Source organism: Cervus canadensis, chromosome 3 (genome assembly GCF_019320065.1).
Source record: "Cervus canadensis isolate Bull #8, Minnesota chromosome 3, ASM1932006v1, whole genome shotgun sequence".
NCBI classification, from domain to species: domain Eukaryota; kingdom Metazoa; phylum Chordata; class Mammalia; order Artiodactyla; family Cervidae; genus Cervus; species Cervus canadensis.
In genome coordinates, this window is record NC_057388.1 from 70,382,407 (window position 1) to 70,399,339 (window position 16,933).

General features: G+C 37.4%; 1 protein-coding gene and 1 long non-coding RNA gene across 3 annotated transcripts in view; one reads left to right on the forward strand and one right to left on the reverse strand.

Annotated features, from left to right (window-relative positions):
• Window positions 1–5,991, forward strand: part of GTPBP10 (GTP binding protein 10) — a 27,126-nt gene extending 21,135 nt beyond the window's left edge. For both annotated transcript variants that reach the window (XM_043463417.1, XM_043463418.1), the window contains 2 exons: window positions 2,073–2,196; window positions 5,308–5,991. In XM_043463417.1, the coding sequence (XP_043319352.1) occupies window positions 2,073–2,196; window positions 5,308–5,570 (387 nt within the window). In that variant the 3' untranslated portion in view covers window positions 5,571–5,991. The remainder of the gene's footprint in view (window positions 1–2,072; window positions 2,197–5,307) is intronic.
• Window positions 1–16,160, reverse strand: part of LOC122438507 — a 25,218-nt gene extending 9,058 nt beyond the window's left edge. Inside the window, exons 1-3 of the long non-coding RNA XR_006268576.1 lie at window positions 16,101–16,160; window positions 12,392–12,515; window positions 8,518–8,663 (exon numbers count right to left, since the gene is read on the reverse strand). This is a non-coding gene — a long non-coding RNA (uncharacterized LOC122438507). The remainder of the gene's footprint in view (window positions 1–8,517; window positions 8,664–12,391; window positions 12,516–16,100) is intronic.
• Window positions 16,161–16,933: the final 773 nt, after the last annotated feature.

Genomic DNA, 16,933 nt, shown 5'->3' on the forward strand with positions numbered 1-16,933 from the left:
CTCTACTTTTTCAAACTTTGGTGGCAGTTAAAGAATAATCTAAACTTGCTGTCTCCAGTTCCTTGATATTCATCCACTTCTCAAACTGTTGTAATCAATAAAACCTTCCTTGATTCCAAATCCCTATTATATAAATTCTTAGACTGACTCTTGCTTAACTTAATTCCTATTTCTCAGACTATTTCCCAGTCTACTTTTTAGGCACTCTGATACCCAGATAGTTTGGTTGTACTTTAGATTAGCTGCCTATTATATATCTTTGATTGGATGTTCCATTAACTTCTCAAATTTAATATGTGTAGAACTGAACTTGGGCTTCCCTGGTCACTCAGTGGCAAAGAATTCGCTTGCAAGGCAGGAGACCCAGGTTCGATCCCTGGGTCGGGAAGATCCCCTGGAGGAGGCCATGGTTACACACTCCAATATTCTTGTCTGGAAAATCCCATGGGCTGAGGAGCCTGGTGGGCAACTGTCTGTGGAGTCTCAAAGATTCGGACATCACAAGTGGCTGAGCACGCGCACAGAACTGAACTTTTTAAAAAAATTTTCCAGCCTCCCTCAGAACATTATTGAATATGTCAGCCAGAAACCTGGGTAGTAGTGATTCTGACTTTCTCACCACCTGTATCAGGCCCTGTCAGTTTTATGCCCTAAATTTCTCTGAAATGCAGCTATTTGTCTTCACTCGCACTGTTGTAATCGTCAGCCCCTTACTTCTTTTCAGGCCATGTTTTCTAGGTAGCTAGAGTGATCTTTGTTAAAGAACCAAGCAGATGTTTGTTCGCTGCTCTGATGGCCCCCCAATAGCAATGGGTTAGGTTGAAGTCTAATCTGAACATGGTATATGAGGCAGAGTTGGGTTCCTACCAAGCACTGTGTCTCTATTGTTCCTGCACCCTCTCCCGCTTCCCCCAAGCAACACCCTGTACATTCTCTATCCAGCCATATGATTTCTCTCTAACGTAACATGATATCTTTTACGTTAATGACTTTTATATCCTATTTCCTAGCTATGTTTTTTCCTATTATTGATAATGCTGTGAACATTTGTGTACAGGTTTTTGTGTGGGTATGTTTTCCTTTCTCTTGGGTATATATATATATCTAGGGGTGAAATTACTGGATAATAAGGTAAATCTAACATTTTGAGGAACTGCCAAACTATTCTCCAAAGTGACTGCAGCACTGAATTACTTTATACTCTTAACTAGCAATGTATGAAGGTTCCAACTTTTCCACATTAATGTCAACATTCATTATTACCTTTTTTACTTTGCCTTTCCTAGTAGGAATGAAGTAGTATTTCATTGTTGTTATGATTTGCATTTCTCTCGTGGCTAATGGTGTTGAGCATCTTTTTATGTGCTTATTAGCCATTTGTATGTGTTTGGAGAAATGTCTATTCAGATTGGTTGCCCATTTTTAAATTGAGCTGTCTTTTAATTGTTGAGTTGTAAGAGTTTTCTATAATTTAGATTCAAGTCCCTTATTGGTTATATGATTTGCAAATATTTTCTCCTATTCTTTCAGTTGTCTTTTAACTTTCTTTCTGTTGCCTTTTGAAGCATGGAATTTAAAACTGATGGAGTCCCCTTTGTCTATTCTTTCTTTTATTCCTACTTTTAGTGTCAGATATAAGAAGCCACTACCTAATCCATGGTCACAAAGATTTACTTCTAAGCATACTTACTTTTTCCAAGAATAATACAGGCATAGGATTAATTGTTATTATTTAGTTCTCAATTTTATCTGTGTGCTTAATAGAAATCCAATATCTGTATTTGTCTCTAGGCACAAAATCACTTACTGATTTCAGAGGTGTGAATGGGCCCTAGAATACCCAGGCCTATAAAGTATAGAAAGACATTACCAGGGAGCGGGGATCAGGATGGGGAACACAGGTAAATCCGTGGCTGATTCATGTGAATGTATGGCAAAAACCACAATATTGTAAAGTAATTAGCCTCCAACTAATATAAATAAACGAAAAAAAAAAAAAAAGACATTACCAAATAGGTCATTTATATAGATATTTTAATACAGTTATTTGGTTTCTCTCTTTTGATTTAAAGGAGTTAGAATTGTACAAAGAGGAACTTCAGACAAAACCTGCACTCCTAGCAGTAAATAAAATGGACTTGCCAGATGCACAGGATAAATTCCATGTACTGATGAACCAACTCCAGAATCCTAAAGGTAAACCTGTTCATTCATTTAGTGCCAGTTTAATGAATATCTGTTTCTGCTTTATTGACTATGCCAAAGCCTTTGACTATGTGGATCACAATAAACTCTGGAAAATTCTGAAAGAGATGGGAATACCAGACCACCTGACCTGCCTCTTGAGAAATCTATACACAGATCAGGAAGCAACAGTTAGAACTGGACATGGAACAACAGACTGGTTCCAAATAGGAAAAGGAGTACGTCAAGTCTGTATATTGTCACCCTGCTTATTTAACTTATATGCAGAGTACATCAGGAGAAATGCTGGGCTGGAAGTAGCACAAGCTGGAATCAAGATTGCTGGGAGAAATATCAATAACCTCAGATATGTGGATGACACCACATTTCTGCTTATGGCAGAAAGTGAAGAAGAACTAAAGAGCCTCTTGATGAAAGTGAAAGAAGGGAGTGAAAAAGTTGGCTTAAAGCTCAACATTCAGAAAACTAAGATCATGGCCTCCTGTCCCATCACTTCATGGGAAATAGATGGGGAAACAGTGGAAACAGTGGCTGACTTTATTTTTGGGGGCTCCAAAATCACTGCAGATGCTGATTGCAGCCATGAAATTAAAAGATGCTTACTCCTTGGAAGGAAAGTTATGACCCACCTAGACAGCATATTAAAAAACAGAGACATTACTTGGCCAACAAAGGTCCATCTAGTCAAGGCTATGGTTTTTCCAGTGGTCATGTATGAATGTGAGAGTTGGACTATAAAGAAAGCTGAACACCGAAGAATTGATGCTTTTGAACTGTGGTGTTGGGGAAAACTCTTGAGAGTCCCTTGAACTGCAAGGAGATCCAACCAGTTCATCCTAAAGGAGATCAGTCCTGGGTGTTCATTGGAAGGACTGATGCTGAAGCTGAAACTCCAATACTTTGTCCACCTGATGTGAAGAGCTGACTCATTTGAAAAGACCCTGATGCTGGGAAAGATTGAGGGCAGGAGGAGAAGGGGACGACAGAGGATGAGATGTTTGGATGGCATCACCGACTCAATGGATTATGAGTTTGGGAAAAGTCTGGGAGTTGATGATGGACAGGGAGGCCTGGTGTGCTGCGGTTCACAGGGTCGCCAAGAGTCAGACAACGACTGAGCAACTGAACTGAACTGAACTAATGAATACCTACTATTTGCAGAGACTTCAGTGTACTATAATCAGTGGGGAAAAAAACTGAAACCTGTTCCTCTTAAAAAAAAAAAGTGTGTTTGAAGAAAGAACACATACCATATGAAACTTAAATGTCATATGGACAATGTGTTATAAGACATAGAAGGGAAGAAAGATTAATTTGAGCTGAAAACTTCAGGCATCATCAAGAAGTAAAACTTAAACTGGGCTCTTAAAGAGTTAATGGGATTTGGTTCAGAAGAGGAAAAGGTCACCATATACCTATGAAGTCTTTTCACTTTTAACTTATTTCACAAGTTCTAAAACTTCATTCCCCTAGTACATCATGAATTTAAAAACAGGGCTAGTAGTTCTAAAGAGACATGTATCTTTGCAGTGCCAGGTCTATAGATCTCTGGAGAGTATTAATCTTCTAAAAGGAACTTGAGTTGTTTGTATCTGTGGCACAGAATAATAGATGCTGTTACTTCTAAAGGATTTGTGTGAAATTGGTCCCTAAATGAACCACTTTGTATAAAGGAATTTAAAGGGATTCTCCATTGTTTTGAATATTGACCTTTGCAGAACACACTCTACCGTATAGAGATGATGCTTTCATTTTTCTGAGTCTAGTAGAGGACCTTTTGCACAAATGAGAAAAGGAGGATGGAAGGTAAGTGGTTAACATGTTTTTTAAATAGACTTAACCTGTTTTTATCCTTGAGATAAAAATTGAGGAAAATAAATTATAATGTACCAGGACTATCAGACAGCACCAGAAGATCCTCTCTCTTCTCCTAAAAACCCTTATGTATATATTGGGCCTGCCCTTGAGTTAATAAGTTACTTTGGGGGTATAAATATTCCTCGAAATATTTATAAATAATAAAATGTTTATTCCTTTATGTCATTTGTTTTATGAGGTCATTAGATCTGTTTGCTGGTTGATCTTGCAGAAAAGGGAATTTTCAGAAGAGGTACCAGAGAGGGGGTAACTCAGGAGTTTGTGGCTATTTTGGCCTATAATAAAAACTATATAGTCACCTCAGTGATAATTTCCAAATTAGCCTCTCTTTTCCTTGGGGCTAAATGAATCCCAGAAACCAAGCTTTGTATTGATTTGGTTAATCTCTTTTAGCCAGCCTTTCCAGGTGATATCAGTGTTGATCCATCCCATCAGTATGCCATCCTCCCTTCTGTAGCCTTGGTAGCAAAGAAGAAGCAAAAGTTACCTAACGGTTGTCAGCCCCAATGGGGTGAAATATTGGATTCATCTAAAATGAACTCTCCTTGAATTGTTCTCAATTTTAGTATGGCTCCTAGTACCAGTGATGATAAGTCTCTAAATTTGGACAGTTAAAGGCCACCTGTGTGCTGAAGCAAACTAGAATATCCCAAGTCACAAATGATTTTATTTTTATAGAAAAGCTCTCAGAGTCTGTGTTGCCTTACGTTATTGAACTGCCCCAAAACAAAATGTATTGCTTCTGTAAGTAAATAATCTTGTGTGATTTATCTTTTGATTGGAGGGTTGTGTGCTCAGTCGTGTCCAGTTCTTTGTAATCCCATGGACCATAATCCGCCAGACTCCTATGTCCATAGAATTTTTCCAGGCAAGAATACTAGAGTAGGTTGCCATTTCCTACTTCAGGGAATCTTCCTAACTCAGTGAATTTGCGTCTCCTGCCTCTCCTGTATTGGCAGGCAAATTTTTTACCACTGTTTACCATTACTTGGGAACTTGTACTTCATTCAGTTTAAAATATATTCATGTAACAAATATTTACTGAGCACCACTCATGTGCCAAGAACCTTACCATTGTCGTTAGTAAAAACCAAAGGTGCTAAGAGCTTATTAGAGAAGGAAAAAAGAAAAACTGCTAAGTTTTTGGTTCACAAATGAAACCTCTAGCATAGTTGACTTATTTTCAAAGACAATGAAAATCAGCTTATATTTGTGTTGTTTCAGAATTTTTGCATTTATTTGAAAAAAGCATGATTCCAGAGAGGACTGTGGAATTCCAACAAATCATCCCCATCTCTGCAATTACTGGAGAAGGAATTGATGAACTAAAGAACTGTATAAGGAAATCTCTGGATGAACACGCCAACCAGGAAAATGATGCATATCATAAGAAGCAGTTGCTTAATCTACATATTTCCAATACAGTATCTTATAGTGAGCCACCATCAAAGAATGCTGTTTCGAGTCCTAGAATGGATATAACTTAAATGTATTAAAAGTGATACTGAAATTGTGTTCATTTGAAAGCTCTTTGACGAACATTTTTTAGAATGTTGGTTGTCACTAACCTGCTGTATAAACTATCATTCAAGAACCATATTTTTAAAGATGTTTAGTTAAGTTTATCAACAGATAAAAAAATAACTGAGAGTTAAAAATGACAGTTTATAATATTATGGTCATCCACCTGTAATAACATCCTATAGTATTCTATATGTATGTCTCTAGTGAGATAATTTTTAAGGTTATAAAAAAGGATTCCTTAAGAGCAACTAGGTTTTATTTCTGTTTTTGAGTTTGTCATTACCTGGTTCTCCTAAATTTGTACTAGTTCTCTTTTTTTTGAAAAACCTCAAACTCCTGAATTTGAACATATTCACTGATAATAAAGATCACTGATAATCAGCAGATAGATCTTTGCAGTTTTAGCTTTTGGAATTTTTTCTTTCTTAAGTATGAATATTATTTTCCTCCTTTGGAACACACTAATGTATATCTCATTTTCTGTCTGTTTCACTGTCTACTTCCATATTTTAGTAAAGAGAATAAATAGGAAGTACAGTATTAAGGAATATTATCAATCGTCAATATATTCTCAGGAGATTGTAATTTCTAAATTTTTCTTGACTTTCAAAAATACTTAAAATTAGACATTTTCTTGTAATGTATTTTATTGTAAAATACACATATTTAAAAAAAAATAAAATTTAAACAGTGCAAAAGCATATATAGTAAAAAAAAAAAAAAGTTCCAATCTTTTTGCATCAGGCTTTCCAGTTCTTAGAGAAAACCACATGTTCCTACAGGATATTTTTATGCATGTATCTTTTTGCCTAAATGAGTTCATTATATAAACTTTTCCAAAGTTTTTTTGTTTGTTTTTATAGAATAATAGCAAGTTAAAGAGCTTCTGAAAAGTATTCTTCAGTGCTACTCTTCAACTGTTAGAAATTGTTTTGGAATTTAACGCTAAGTGAAGCCTTGGAAAGTAAAAGTGTTAGTTGTGCAGTTTTGTCCAGCTCTTCGTGACTCCATGGACTATAGCCCACCAGACTCTTCTGTCCATGGGGTTTTCCAGGCAAAAATACTGGAGTGGGTTGCCATGCCCTCCTCCAGGAGATCTTCCTGACCCACGGATTGAACCTGGGTCTCCTGCATTGCAGGCAGATTCTTTACCATCTGAGCCCCCAGGGAAACCTTCAGTTCAGTTCAGTTCAGTTGCTCGGTCATGTCCGACTCTTTGCGACCCCATGGACTGCAGCATGCCAGGCCTCCCTGTCCATCACCAACTCCTAGAGCTTACTCAAACTCATGTCCGTTGAGTCGGTGACGCCATCCAACCATCTCATCCTCTGTCATCCCCTTCTCCTCCCTCCTTCAATCTTTTCCAGCATCAGGGTCTTTTCAAATGAGAAAATGGGAACCCTTAACAAGTATTAAATAAAAATGTCCATATCATTCTACTTAAATTTCTTCTGATATGACAATGTGAGTGTCTTACAAGTGTTATTTCACTTTTATTTGTTCTGTTTTCTATTCTCCACTCCTACCTCCCATCCCAGTCCCCAGATCACTGGCTTTTCTTGTATTTGTTTTCATGCATGGTATTTATTGAGTTTCTCCTTTGTGTCAGGCACTGTGCAGGGCACTGCATGTACAGTGTTGAGGAGAATAGATAGGACCGGCTGCCCTCAAGGATCTCACATTGAACAGCAGAAGCTGCTGGAGATTAGAGCATTTTACAGAAAAGTAAAAGAGTGAGGAAAGCATTGGGAATTTGAACATCTCTACTGATCGTAGTGTCCAGGTTTCATACTGGGTATGTTTTACATTTATGACTTGAGTCTCATTTTTCTCTCTTTCTATTATTTCTACTTTTTCTACTTCTGTTATTTCCTAAGTATAAACAAGTAGCAGTGTGTGAGGACAGTTTCATCCGGTGAATTTCTGACACCATAATCTTGCTTTTTGCTGTAACAAAGGGTAGCAGATGTGTGTTGAGGACTAAGAGGAATTGTAGCTTATTATGTCTTTATTACCTAGGTTACTACTCTACGACTAACTGAAACATTTTATGTAACTCACTAAAATGTTCCATTATTTTTATTTTCCTACCAAAAGTGTACCCTCTATCCCTTTTTTTGATGGTTGATTTTTACTCTAAAGAAGAAAATCTAAATTCCTTTTTCATTTTATAAAAAATAAGTTTAAACATTTATTTTGAAATAAATACTTTAACTGCCATTTATTTTGTCCTTAAGCAAGACTTTTTCATTTTCATCTTTCAAAATAAATACTTTTTGGATCCTTAATTGCTATAGTACTGAACGGCCAGGGTATCAATACACTATGTATAACAAATTTTTACCAAGTCCCAGTAGTTCATGCAGAGCTTACTACACCAGATAGATTTACCATCATGAATCACAAATGTATATCACCAGACACTGTCAAGTATTAAGTATACTATACTGTGAGGTTGGAAAGATTTTTACCTATGGGAAGAAAAAAATTCAGAAACTTACTATGTTGTTCTTTTTATAATATATATCCATAATATTCTTATCATAGCAAAATGACCTTTATGTTAAATTACTGTTTTCTTTTAAGTAATAAACATTTATTATTCAGGGGGAAAAAATCTGCTTTCATAATGGGAAAAATTAGGTCAGGGGTATTTTATTTCAGGTTTTATCCAGTTTTCTTATAAAGTTATGTTTTCTTTTAGCTCAGTGTTCATTTGTTTTGTGAGGACAGAAGTCAGAGATTCTTTGGAGAAAGTTAATGAAAGCTACAGATTTGTTTTTCTTGCTAAAAATATACACAGACACATGGAATATTTCCCAGTTTCTTGAGGTTTACAAAGTTCTGATAAGATTTCAGTTAATAAAGGTAAGTTCCATCTAGAAATTTGTAATACAATTTGTAATGTACCTTTGGGGCTTCCATGACAGCTCGCTGGTAAAGAATCCTCTTGCAGTGCAGGAGACGCGGGTTGGATCCCTGGGTCAGGAAGATCCTCTGAGGAGAAAATGGGAACCCACTCCACTAATCCCAGAAAATCCTGTGGGCAGAGGAGCCTGGCGGGATACAGGCCATACGGTCATAAAAGAGTTGAATGCGACTGAGTGACTAAGCGACAATATACCATTAAGGTACATTAAAAATAATGTTTCAAAGCAACAGCATATAAGTATACTTACAAGCTATAGCTTAAAAAACAATGAAAATGATCAGTAATATAAACAGTAAAAGTTATACAAAAGACACTTACATTTTTAAAATATGGCAGCATTTTTTTTGAAGACCAAATTGTTAAGTTGGATAGTAGGTACATGAGTGTTTTGTTTTGGCTTTGTAACTTTTTATGAGTCTAAAGTATTTTATAATTAAACATAGCTTGCCTTGCAAAAGTTTATACCTTGGGAATTAAGATACAAACATTGTTGATAAATGTTTGCAGACAACATGGTACAGCCTTTACTGCAGAGTTTAATAATGAAAAATATCTATTTTTTTCCTTGAAGAGCTATTTCAGAGAAGCATTTGATTTGTTTTCTGTTTTGTGACTGGAAGTGGCAAAAGAGGGAACATATCAGAGGAATCTCTTTAGTTTTGAATGTGTGTCACAGGCCAGCTGAAGGGAAAGCCAAATCAAATAAGTGACAGGAATGAGAAAAGCAGAAAAAAGAGAAAAATATGTAGTTGGAAAGTTGGAGTATTTTCTTGTAGAGTAAAAGTTGGGCTCAGTGTCTCAGCTGGATTTCAACTACCTTTTTGGACCATAACTAACCACTAATTTTAGGCACTTCTAATTTTAAAAGTTTTGTTTCTTGTTATATGATAGTAGCTTAATTAATAATTGTTGGGTACTTTGAAGAATTCAGAGGAAATAATGTCCTTTGTGTGTATTATTAATGTGTTCATAATAGAAATCAAATCCTTTGGGGTACCCAGATACCAAGCTATGTGAAGTATAGCTTTATCTGAAACATGTCCTTTCCTTTGAAATACTTGGAATTTGAAGAACAGGGTGTGCAATTTATAAATAATTCTGGAGCAATATATGGCAAGGCAGTTTTTTCCTATTTATTTTGTAAACTGAGTACATTGAAAGTTGAAAGCAAAGGACAAGAGCTTCCTTTGTTCATGACACATATTTCAATATATTTTTCTGAAATTGTATCTTCTGACCAGTGCCTTCATTTTCTTGTTATCAAATATTGTTATTGGTATTATTTCTATATAAAAGGCTTTAGGAAGGCTATGGTATAATTTTCTTAGGAAAAAGGATACTATTATAAAGCTAAAACATACAGTGAGTTTTATTTGTATATGGTTTGCTACATTTGGGGAGACTGAAAATATTTTGTCAGGAGCAGACATTGAGTAAAAGGTTAGGGCTGTGGATGGATTTGAAACACAATTATATGACAGAGTAAATAAAACCCCCTGAATACATAAAAGCCCCTGGTCTACCAAGTTCTAATGGGGGGAAATAAGAGTACTGTGTAATAATGGAGCCTCAGTTTTAAAAATAAATCATTCTGTGAACTGGTACTACTGTCAGGGTCAAGAGAAATTGTAAGAACACTATTGAGCACACATCACCTTTCCTATAAAAACATGACCCAGAACACTCACATGCTTTGTTGTTGTTCATTCGCCCAGTTGTGTCTGACTGTGACCCCATGGACTGCAGCCAGACTTTCCTGTCCTTACTTCCTTACCTTCCCTACCTCCCGGAATTTGCTCAAACTCGTGTCCACTGAGTCAGTGATGCCATCCAGCCATCTCATTCTCTGTCGCTCCCTTCTCCACTTGCCTTCGGTCTTTCCCAGCATCAGGGTCTTTTCCAGTGAGTTGGCTCTTCACATCAGGTGGCCAAAGTTTTGGAACTTCAGCATCAGTCCTTCCAATGAATATTCAGGATTGATTTCCTTTAGTATTGACTGGTTTGATCTCCTTACTGTCCAAGGGACTCTCAAGAGTCTTCTTTAGCACCACAGTTAGAAAGCATCAGTTCTTTGGTGCTCAGCCTTTATTGTGTTCCAACTCTCATATCCACACGTGACTACTGGAAAATCCATAGCTTTGACTATACGGACCTTTGTCAGCAAAGTAATGTCTCTGCTTTTTAATACGCTGTCTAGGTTTGTCATGGCTTTTCTTCCAAGGAGCAAGTATCTTTTAATTTCGTGGCTGCAGTCACTGTCTGCAGTGAATTTGGAGCCCAAGAAAATAAAATCTGTCACCATTTCTACTTTTTCCCCATCTATTTGCCATGAAGTGATGGGACCCATTAATGTCATAATGCCAAATTTGTAACACATTCATCAAATGTTTAACATACAGGTTTCTCTTTAAAAACTGGGTTAAAAATATTCATGGTGCAGAGTGAAGTAAGCCAGAAAGATAAAGAACATTACAGTATACTAACGCATATATATGGAATTTTAAAAGATGGTAACGATAACCCTATATGCAAAGCAGAAAAAGAGACACAGATGTACAGAACAGACTTTTAGACTCTGTGGGAGAAGGCGAGGGTGGGATGTTCTGAGAGAACAGCACTGAAACAAGTATACCATCAAGGGTGAAACAGATCACCAGCCCAGGTTGGATGCATGAGACAAGTGCTCAGGGCTGGTGCACTGGAAGACCCAGAGGGATGGGATGGAGAGAGAGGCGGGAGGGGGAATCGGGATGGGGAACACGTAAATCCACGGCTGATTCATGTCAATGTATGGCAAAAACCACTACAATATTGTAAAGTAATTAGCCTCCAACTAATAAAAATAAATGGAAAAAAAAATCCATGGTGAAAGACAGATTTAAAACACCTGAAAGCAATTCCGGGAAAAAGCCTTCAATTAACTATTGTACTTTAAGCCAACTGTTTTGTACAAATCCCCTACCCTCCTGACTTCCTCCCCTCTTCACTAGTAACTTTATTAACGAAGATCAGGAACAAGTGTTGTCATCGTATGTGATAGTAGACTACACTTTCCTAACAGGTTTGTTTTTTTCACATGTTAATCACTCAGTCATGTCCAACTCTTTCTGACCCCATGGACTACATGTAGCCTGCCAGCCTCCTCTGGACTGTATGTAGCTTGCTAGCTTCCTCTGTCCATGGACTTTTCCAGGCAAGCGTACTGGAGTGGGAAGCCAATCCCCTCTCCAGGGAATCGTCCCAATCCAGGGATCAAAGCTGGGTCTCCTTCATTGCAGACAGATTCTTTACCGTCTGAGCCACCAGGGAAGCAAGGCTTTATTGGGCCTTAATAAACAGGTACCCCTGTTCACTCCCCTAACAGTTTTTTAATATAAATTTTTATTTATTTTTGGCCGTGCTGGGTCTTCATTGCTGTGTGGGTTTTTCTCTAGTTGTGGCGAGTGGGGGTACTCTCTAGTTGCAGTGCATGGGCTTCGCATTGCAGTGGCTTCTGTTGTTGTGGCACACAGGCTTAGTTGCTCCATGGCATGTGAAGTCTTCCCCGATTAGGGATTGAACCCATGTCTTCTGCATTGACACGTGGATTCTTTACCACTGAGCCACCAGGAAAGTCTTCCGCTAACAGTTTTTAAATATGACATCTCACTGTGTGATTTATCCAAAACCTTCTTCCCTTATTTCTTGTATTACTTTGCTAAAGTTACCATAACAAAGCGTCACAAACTGGGGACTTAAAAAACAGAAATTTATAGTCTCACAGTTCTAGAAGCTAGAAGTTGGAGATCAAGGTACCAACAGGATTGATGCCTTCAGAAAGCTGTGAGCAAGGATAGGTTCCATGCCACTCACCTAGCTTGTAGTGGTTAGCTGGCAGCCTTTGGCACTCCTTGGCCTGTAGAAGCATCACCCCAATTTCTGTCATCTTTGCATGGCACATTCTGTGTGTGAGGTTGCCTCCAGATTTTCCCTTTTCCTAACAAAAACAGCCATATGGATTAAGGCTAATACTAATGAGCTCTTTTTAACTTGATTACTTGAGTAAAGACCTGACCTCCAAGTAACATTACATCCTAATGTATGCTGGGGGAGTTAGGACCTCAGCAGATGAATTTTTGAGGGACATATTCAACCCATGTTTCCCTACTTCTCTTTCTGCACTTTTCAATAAGTATAAATGTACTTTACAAGTATACTTTACAAGTATAAATGTACTTCCCAACTATATTTGCCAACTTCCCAATTATAGATAGTCATTTTTTGACAGTCCCCTCTGAAAACTAGTATATGGTTTTTTTCATTAATCTAAATTTGCTGAATTGTAGTCATAGATTTGGAGAAATACTATGGTGAGATATGACTGATGCATGGAAACATGCATGTCATGGAAACATGACTGATGCATGGAACAATATGTGCTAATTATAACTAGTTTACAATTGGAGGTTGAACTATGCTGTTTAGGGAGGATACAAATATTCAAAGAAGGGGCGAGTTAGGTAGATTTGAGTGGGCCAAGAGACAGTACGAGGACATTGCAAGTTCAGGAATAACTTCATTGAGCATTTAGAGTGAAGGAAATGGCAACCCACTCCAGTATCCTTGCCTGGAAAAGCCCCATGGACAGAGGAGCCTGGCCGGGCTACAGTCGATGGGATTGCAAAGAGTCGGACATGACTGAGCACTTTCATTTTCAAGATCTTAGAGGCAGAAGTCCAAAAATTGGAGATTGTCTTGATTCTGGAGAATTGACGAATGACAATTACCTTTTGGGAAGATCTACCACTTAACTTCCTCTTGACTTTAGGCATATTATTTAACTTTTATGCATCTCACTTTCTTTGTTGCTGGAAGGGACCCCCTTCCTGCAACAAATGTACATTGCATTAGAATACTCAGTACATTCTCCTTTTCCATTCTTCCCCAAGTCCTATTCCTTTGAGGCTGGAAACTACAAGTTTAAGATGGTAGCTGAGTGGGGTTTAAGGTTTGATTCCTCCCAAGGATCCATGCATCTTGGAAGGAAATTTCTAAAAATCATGAAGTTACTGTACTGTCCTTCCTCCTGATTCCTACTCAGAAACACTGGCCACGAACCCAGAGCTCCAGGGAAGTCTTTTTTCCTAATTTCCAGACCTGTATAATCTGTTGGACCTTTGCCAACATGGTACCTGGAGGTTATTCTTACAAATATAACTCTTTAATATTTTTTACACAGTGTTTCTTTTTGAATGAGAAAATAAAGAATCACTTTTCAAAAGCGACTTTATCCTCAAGATAAAGATGTTTGCCTAACTGGTAAATGACACGTTACTTAGGTACATATATTATTGTAACTAGGTGGAGCTTCCATTTTTAAGCTGAGTATATGATAAGTTTTTGTTAAAATCTGCCTTAACTGCCTAATTCTTCAAAAGAAAATGATTCTTTGGGGGAAAGGCAAAGTTAATGCTTGTGGTATCTGATCCAAGTTCGTGGTAGGGACTGTACTCTTTGATTAATAACACACTGATATATAGACTACTGCTTGAAAGCCATAAAGCCATGGTGATGACCTCTTAGTTAAAGAAAAATGTTGGAGTTTTATGTCTAAGCATTCAGTTTCTGAAGTCTGTGCTATTCGAAGCACAAAATCTCTTCAATTCCTTTTTCATTTTATTTTTGATATGGGACTTAGCTGACTAATGTGTGGCCACCTTTAGGTCTCAAATCTAATGCTGTAAATATGTATAAATATACAAAACAATGTGTAAATACAAAGCCCAAATACATGGCTACAGTGACTGCTCTGGAACATTTTTGCTCATTTTCAAAGGTTGAGAACTTAACCTACAGGTTTTCAGGGCAATTAGAATTTCTATATGGGGGTGAGACTCTGCTTGTGAATTGTCATCTTTGGTTATTTTCAGAATACATTTAGCATATATGACCAGAGTGGCATGTTTCCAATAGAATATAAATTAAAAACTGGTTGACATTCACAAACAATAATATTTTGTGAGTATATTTTGGACCCTTAAATATGAAATAACTGAAAATACAGCAGTATTGTTGCATGTGGTTATATGCTAACTATGTGAAACAGATAAGTATGGTATACATTTAAAAAAAAAATACTCAGTAGAACACAGGCTTCTAGAGAGCTCTAGTGACCTCATTCCTGCCTTCAAATTGTTTGGAAGCAATGTAGGGATGTAGTGTCTATATTTAATTATCAATATTGAAATTATTGAATTATTAATTTCTTAAACCTATTTAAGGAAACTGCAAGAAAACACAATTCCTATTATCTTTCAGGAAAAGATCATTGCAGCTTAATTTTATATTTGTTGGGTCAGAATTCCCTATATTATTTGGGCCCTTACCTGTTTAGAATGTATAATCATGTATCTTAGGAAGTTTAAAATAAAAATCTTTGTTTCGGGGGGTTAATATTGCCAAAGAGCTTTAATTTTTTTCCTCTTGAACAAAACTCATACATCCATGCTTAGACAATTTCCCCTGCAACATCCAACACCATTGATGCTATTACTCCTAAAAAATCTTTCTAATGGCAAAAAAATTAAGTATGTTGAAGTATCAGTATATTATAAAATATTGTTTACAGAGTTTGTGAGTCTGCGTGCTAAGTTGCTTCAGTCGTGTCCCATTCTTTGCAACCCTACATGGACTCTAGCCCACCAGTCTCCTCTCTCTGTGTGATTCTCCAGGCAAGAACACTGGTTGCCATTTCCTCCTCCAGGAGATCTTCCCCACCCAGAGATCCAACCCGTACCTCTCACACCTCCTGCATTGGCTGGCGGATTCTTTACTATTAGCACCACCTGCGAAACCTATTACAAAGTTTACTTAGTATTTAATCATAATTCATGACTTCCACAGGCTTCCCTGGTGGCTCAGTAGGTAGAGAATCCACCTGCAATGCAGGCAGACCTGGGTTTGATACCTGGGTTGGGAAGATCCCCTGGAGAAGGGCATGGCAACCCACTCCAGTATTCTTGTCTGGCAGGTCCATGGCATCACAGAGATGGACACTACTGAGCTACTAAGCACACGGCACATCCATAGCAACAATCTCATTTAATGATTTATCTTTTAAAATTAATCTATGAAGTAAAGAAAGCATGTTTTTTTAGTAAAAAATTTAAATGTGACATTAATCACATTTGGTTTGTGAAATACCTGTAACAATGTAGATTGGAGCCTACTTTCATGTTATAGTCTTAAAATAGGCAGAACTGCTTGTGGTTTTTATATTTTGTGCTTTTTAAAATAATGTTATTATTTTTCATCTCTTGATTCTACATGTCAAGGTAAAAACAAGGTTGTAGGTTCCTATTTGCAAAGCTCATAAAAAAGAAAACATTCTTAAGATGGACTATCTTGTCTCTGAAAAATCAGTTTGGAGACAATTATTCTGTTTCTCATTTTGTTTTTCAAAATTCTACTACATCATTTGTATCAGTTATGCTAGGAGACTTTAACAGACTCTGGTGAAGTTCGTTTTGAATAAAATTTACAGAATTACTATCAATGTTGTCAGCTACAAATTGGCACTTACCAAGAGCGTTGAACAACAAAGGCTTTGCCATCTGCCTCTGGAAATTGAACCCCATGCTGCTATAGCTGTTGACCTTCAAGAACCCCTGAGGGAGTTCAGGGTGGAGGGAGGCACACTGTGCTCCAGGGAATCTGGTGGGACAGGTCTTTAGATAGTTGGATGTTTTTAGGAACAGATTTTATGATCTCAATCCTTGTAGCTCCTCATATCTAGAGAAGCACTAAATCCCTTCATGGTGATAGCAGATCCTCATGACTAACAAGAAACCTTTTGTAAGATGAGTGCTTCATGGTATTGAACTCCCTCTTCACCGAAACCTTATATATTCACTTTCCCCCACTGCTGCTTTGGAGTAGTCTCTCAGAGCTATCTGAGATGCTGCCTCCTGGGCTGCAGTCCTCATTTTGCCCCAAATAAAACTTAACTCACAACTCTCAAGTTGTACATCTTTTTTTAGTTGACAGTGTTCTTTAAACATCCCGTGTTTAACACAGTTTATTAAAACAATTTTCAAAGCATAATCCAACATGGTGCTACAGTGCTGAGGTACCAGTGCGTACATCTGAGCCATGGGCGGTTCTAAAGCTCCCCTACCACAGAGCGGTGTGTATTTAAGTGATAACTTAACACTTTATAAATAAGAGACTTGTCAGGGGAGTGTAATCTCCTCAGTTCTGTCTCGTCAGAACAAAAATTTGCAGTGACAGACGTTAAAGTGTGCCACAGCTCTCACACTATGTTATAGCTCTCAGCTCTCAGATATAGACCATGTTATAGCTCTCAAACAGATCAGTGTTACAGCTCAGTTTTATTTAGAAAATAAAAGGAAAATA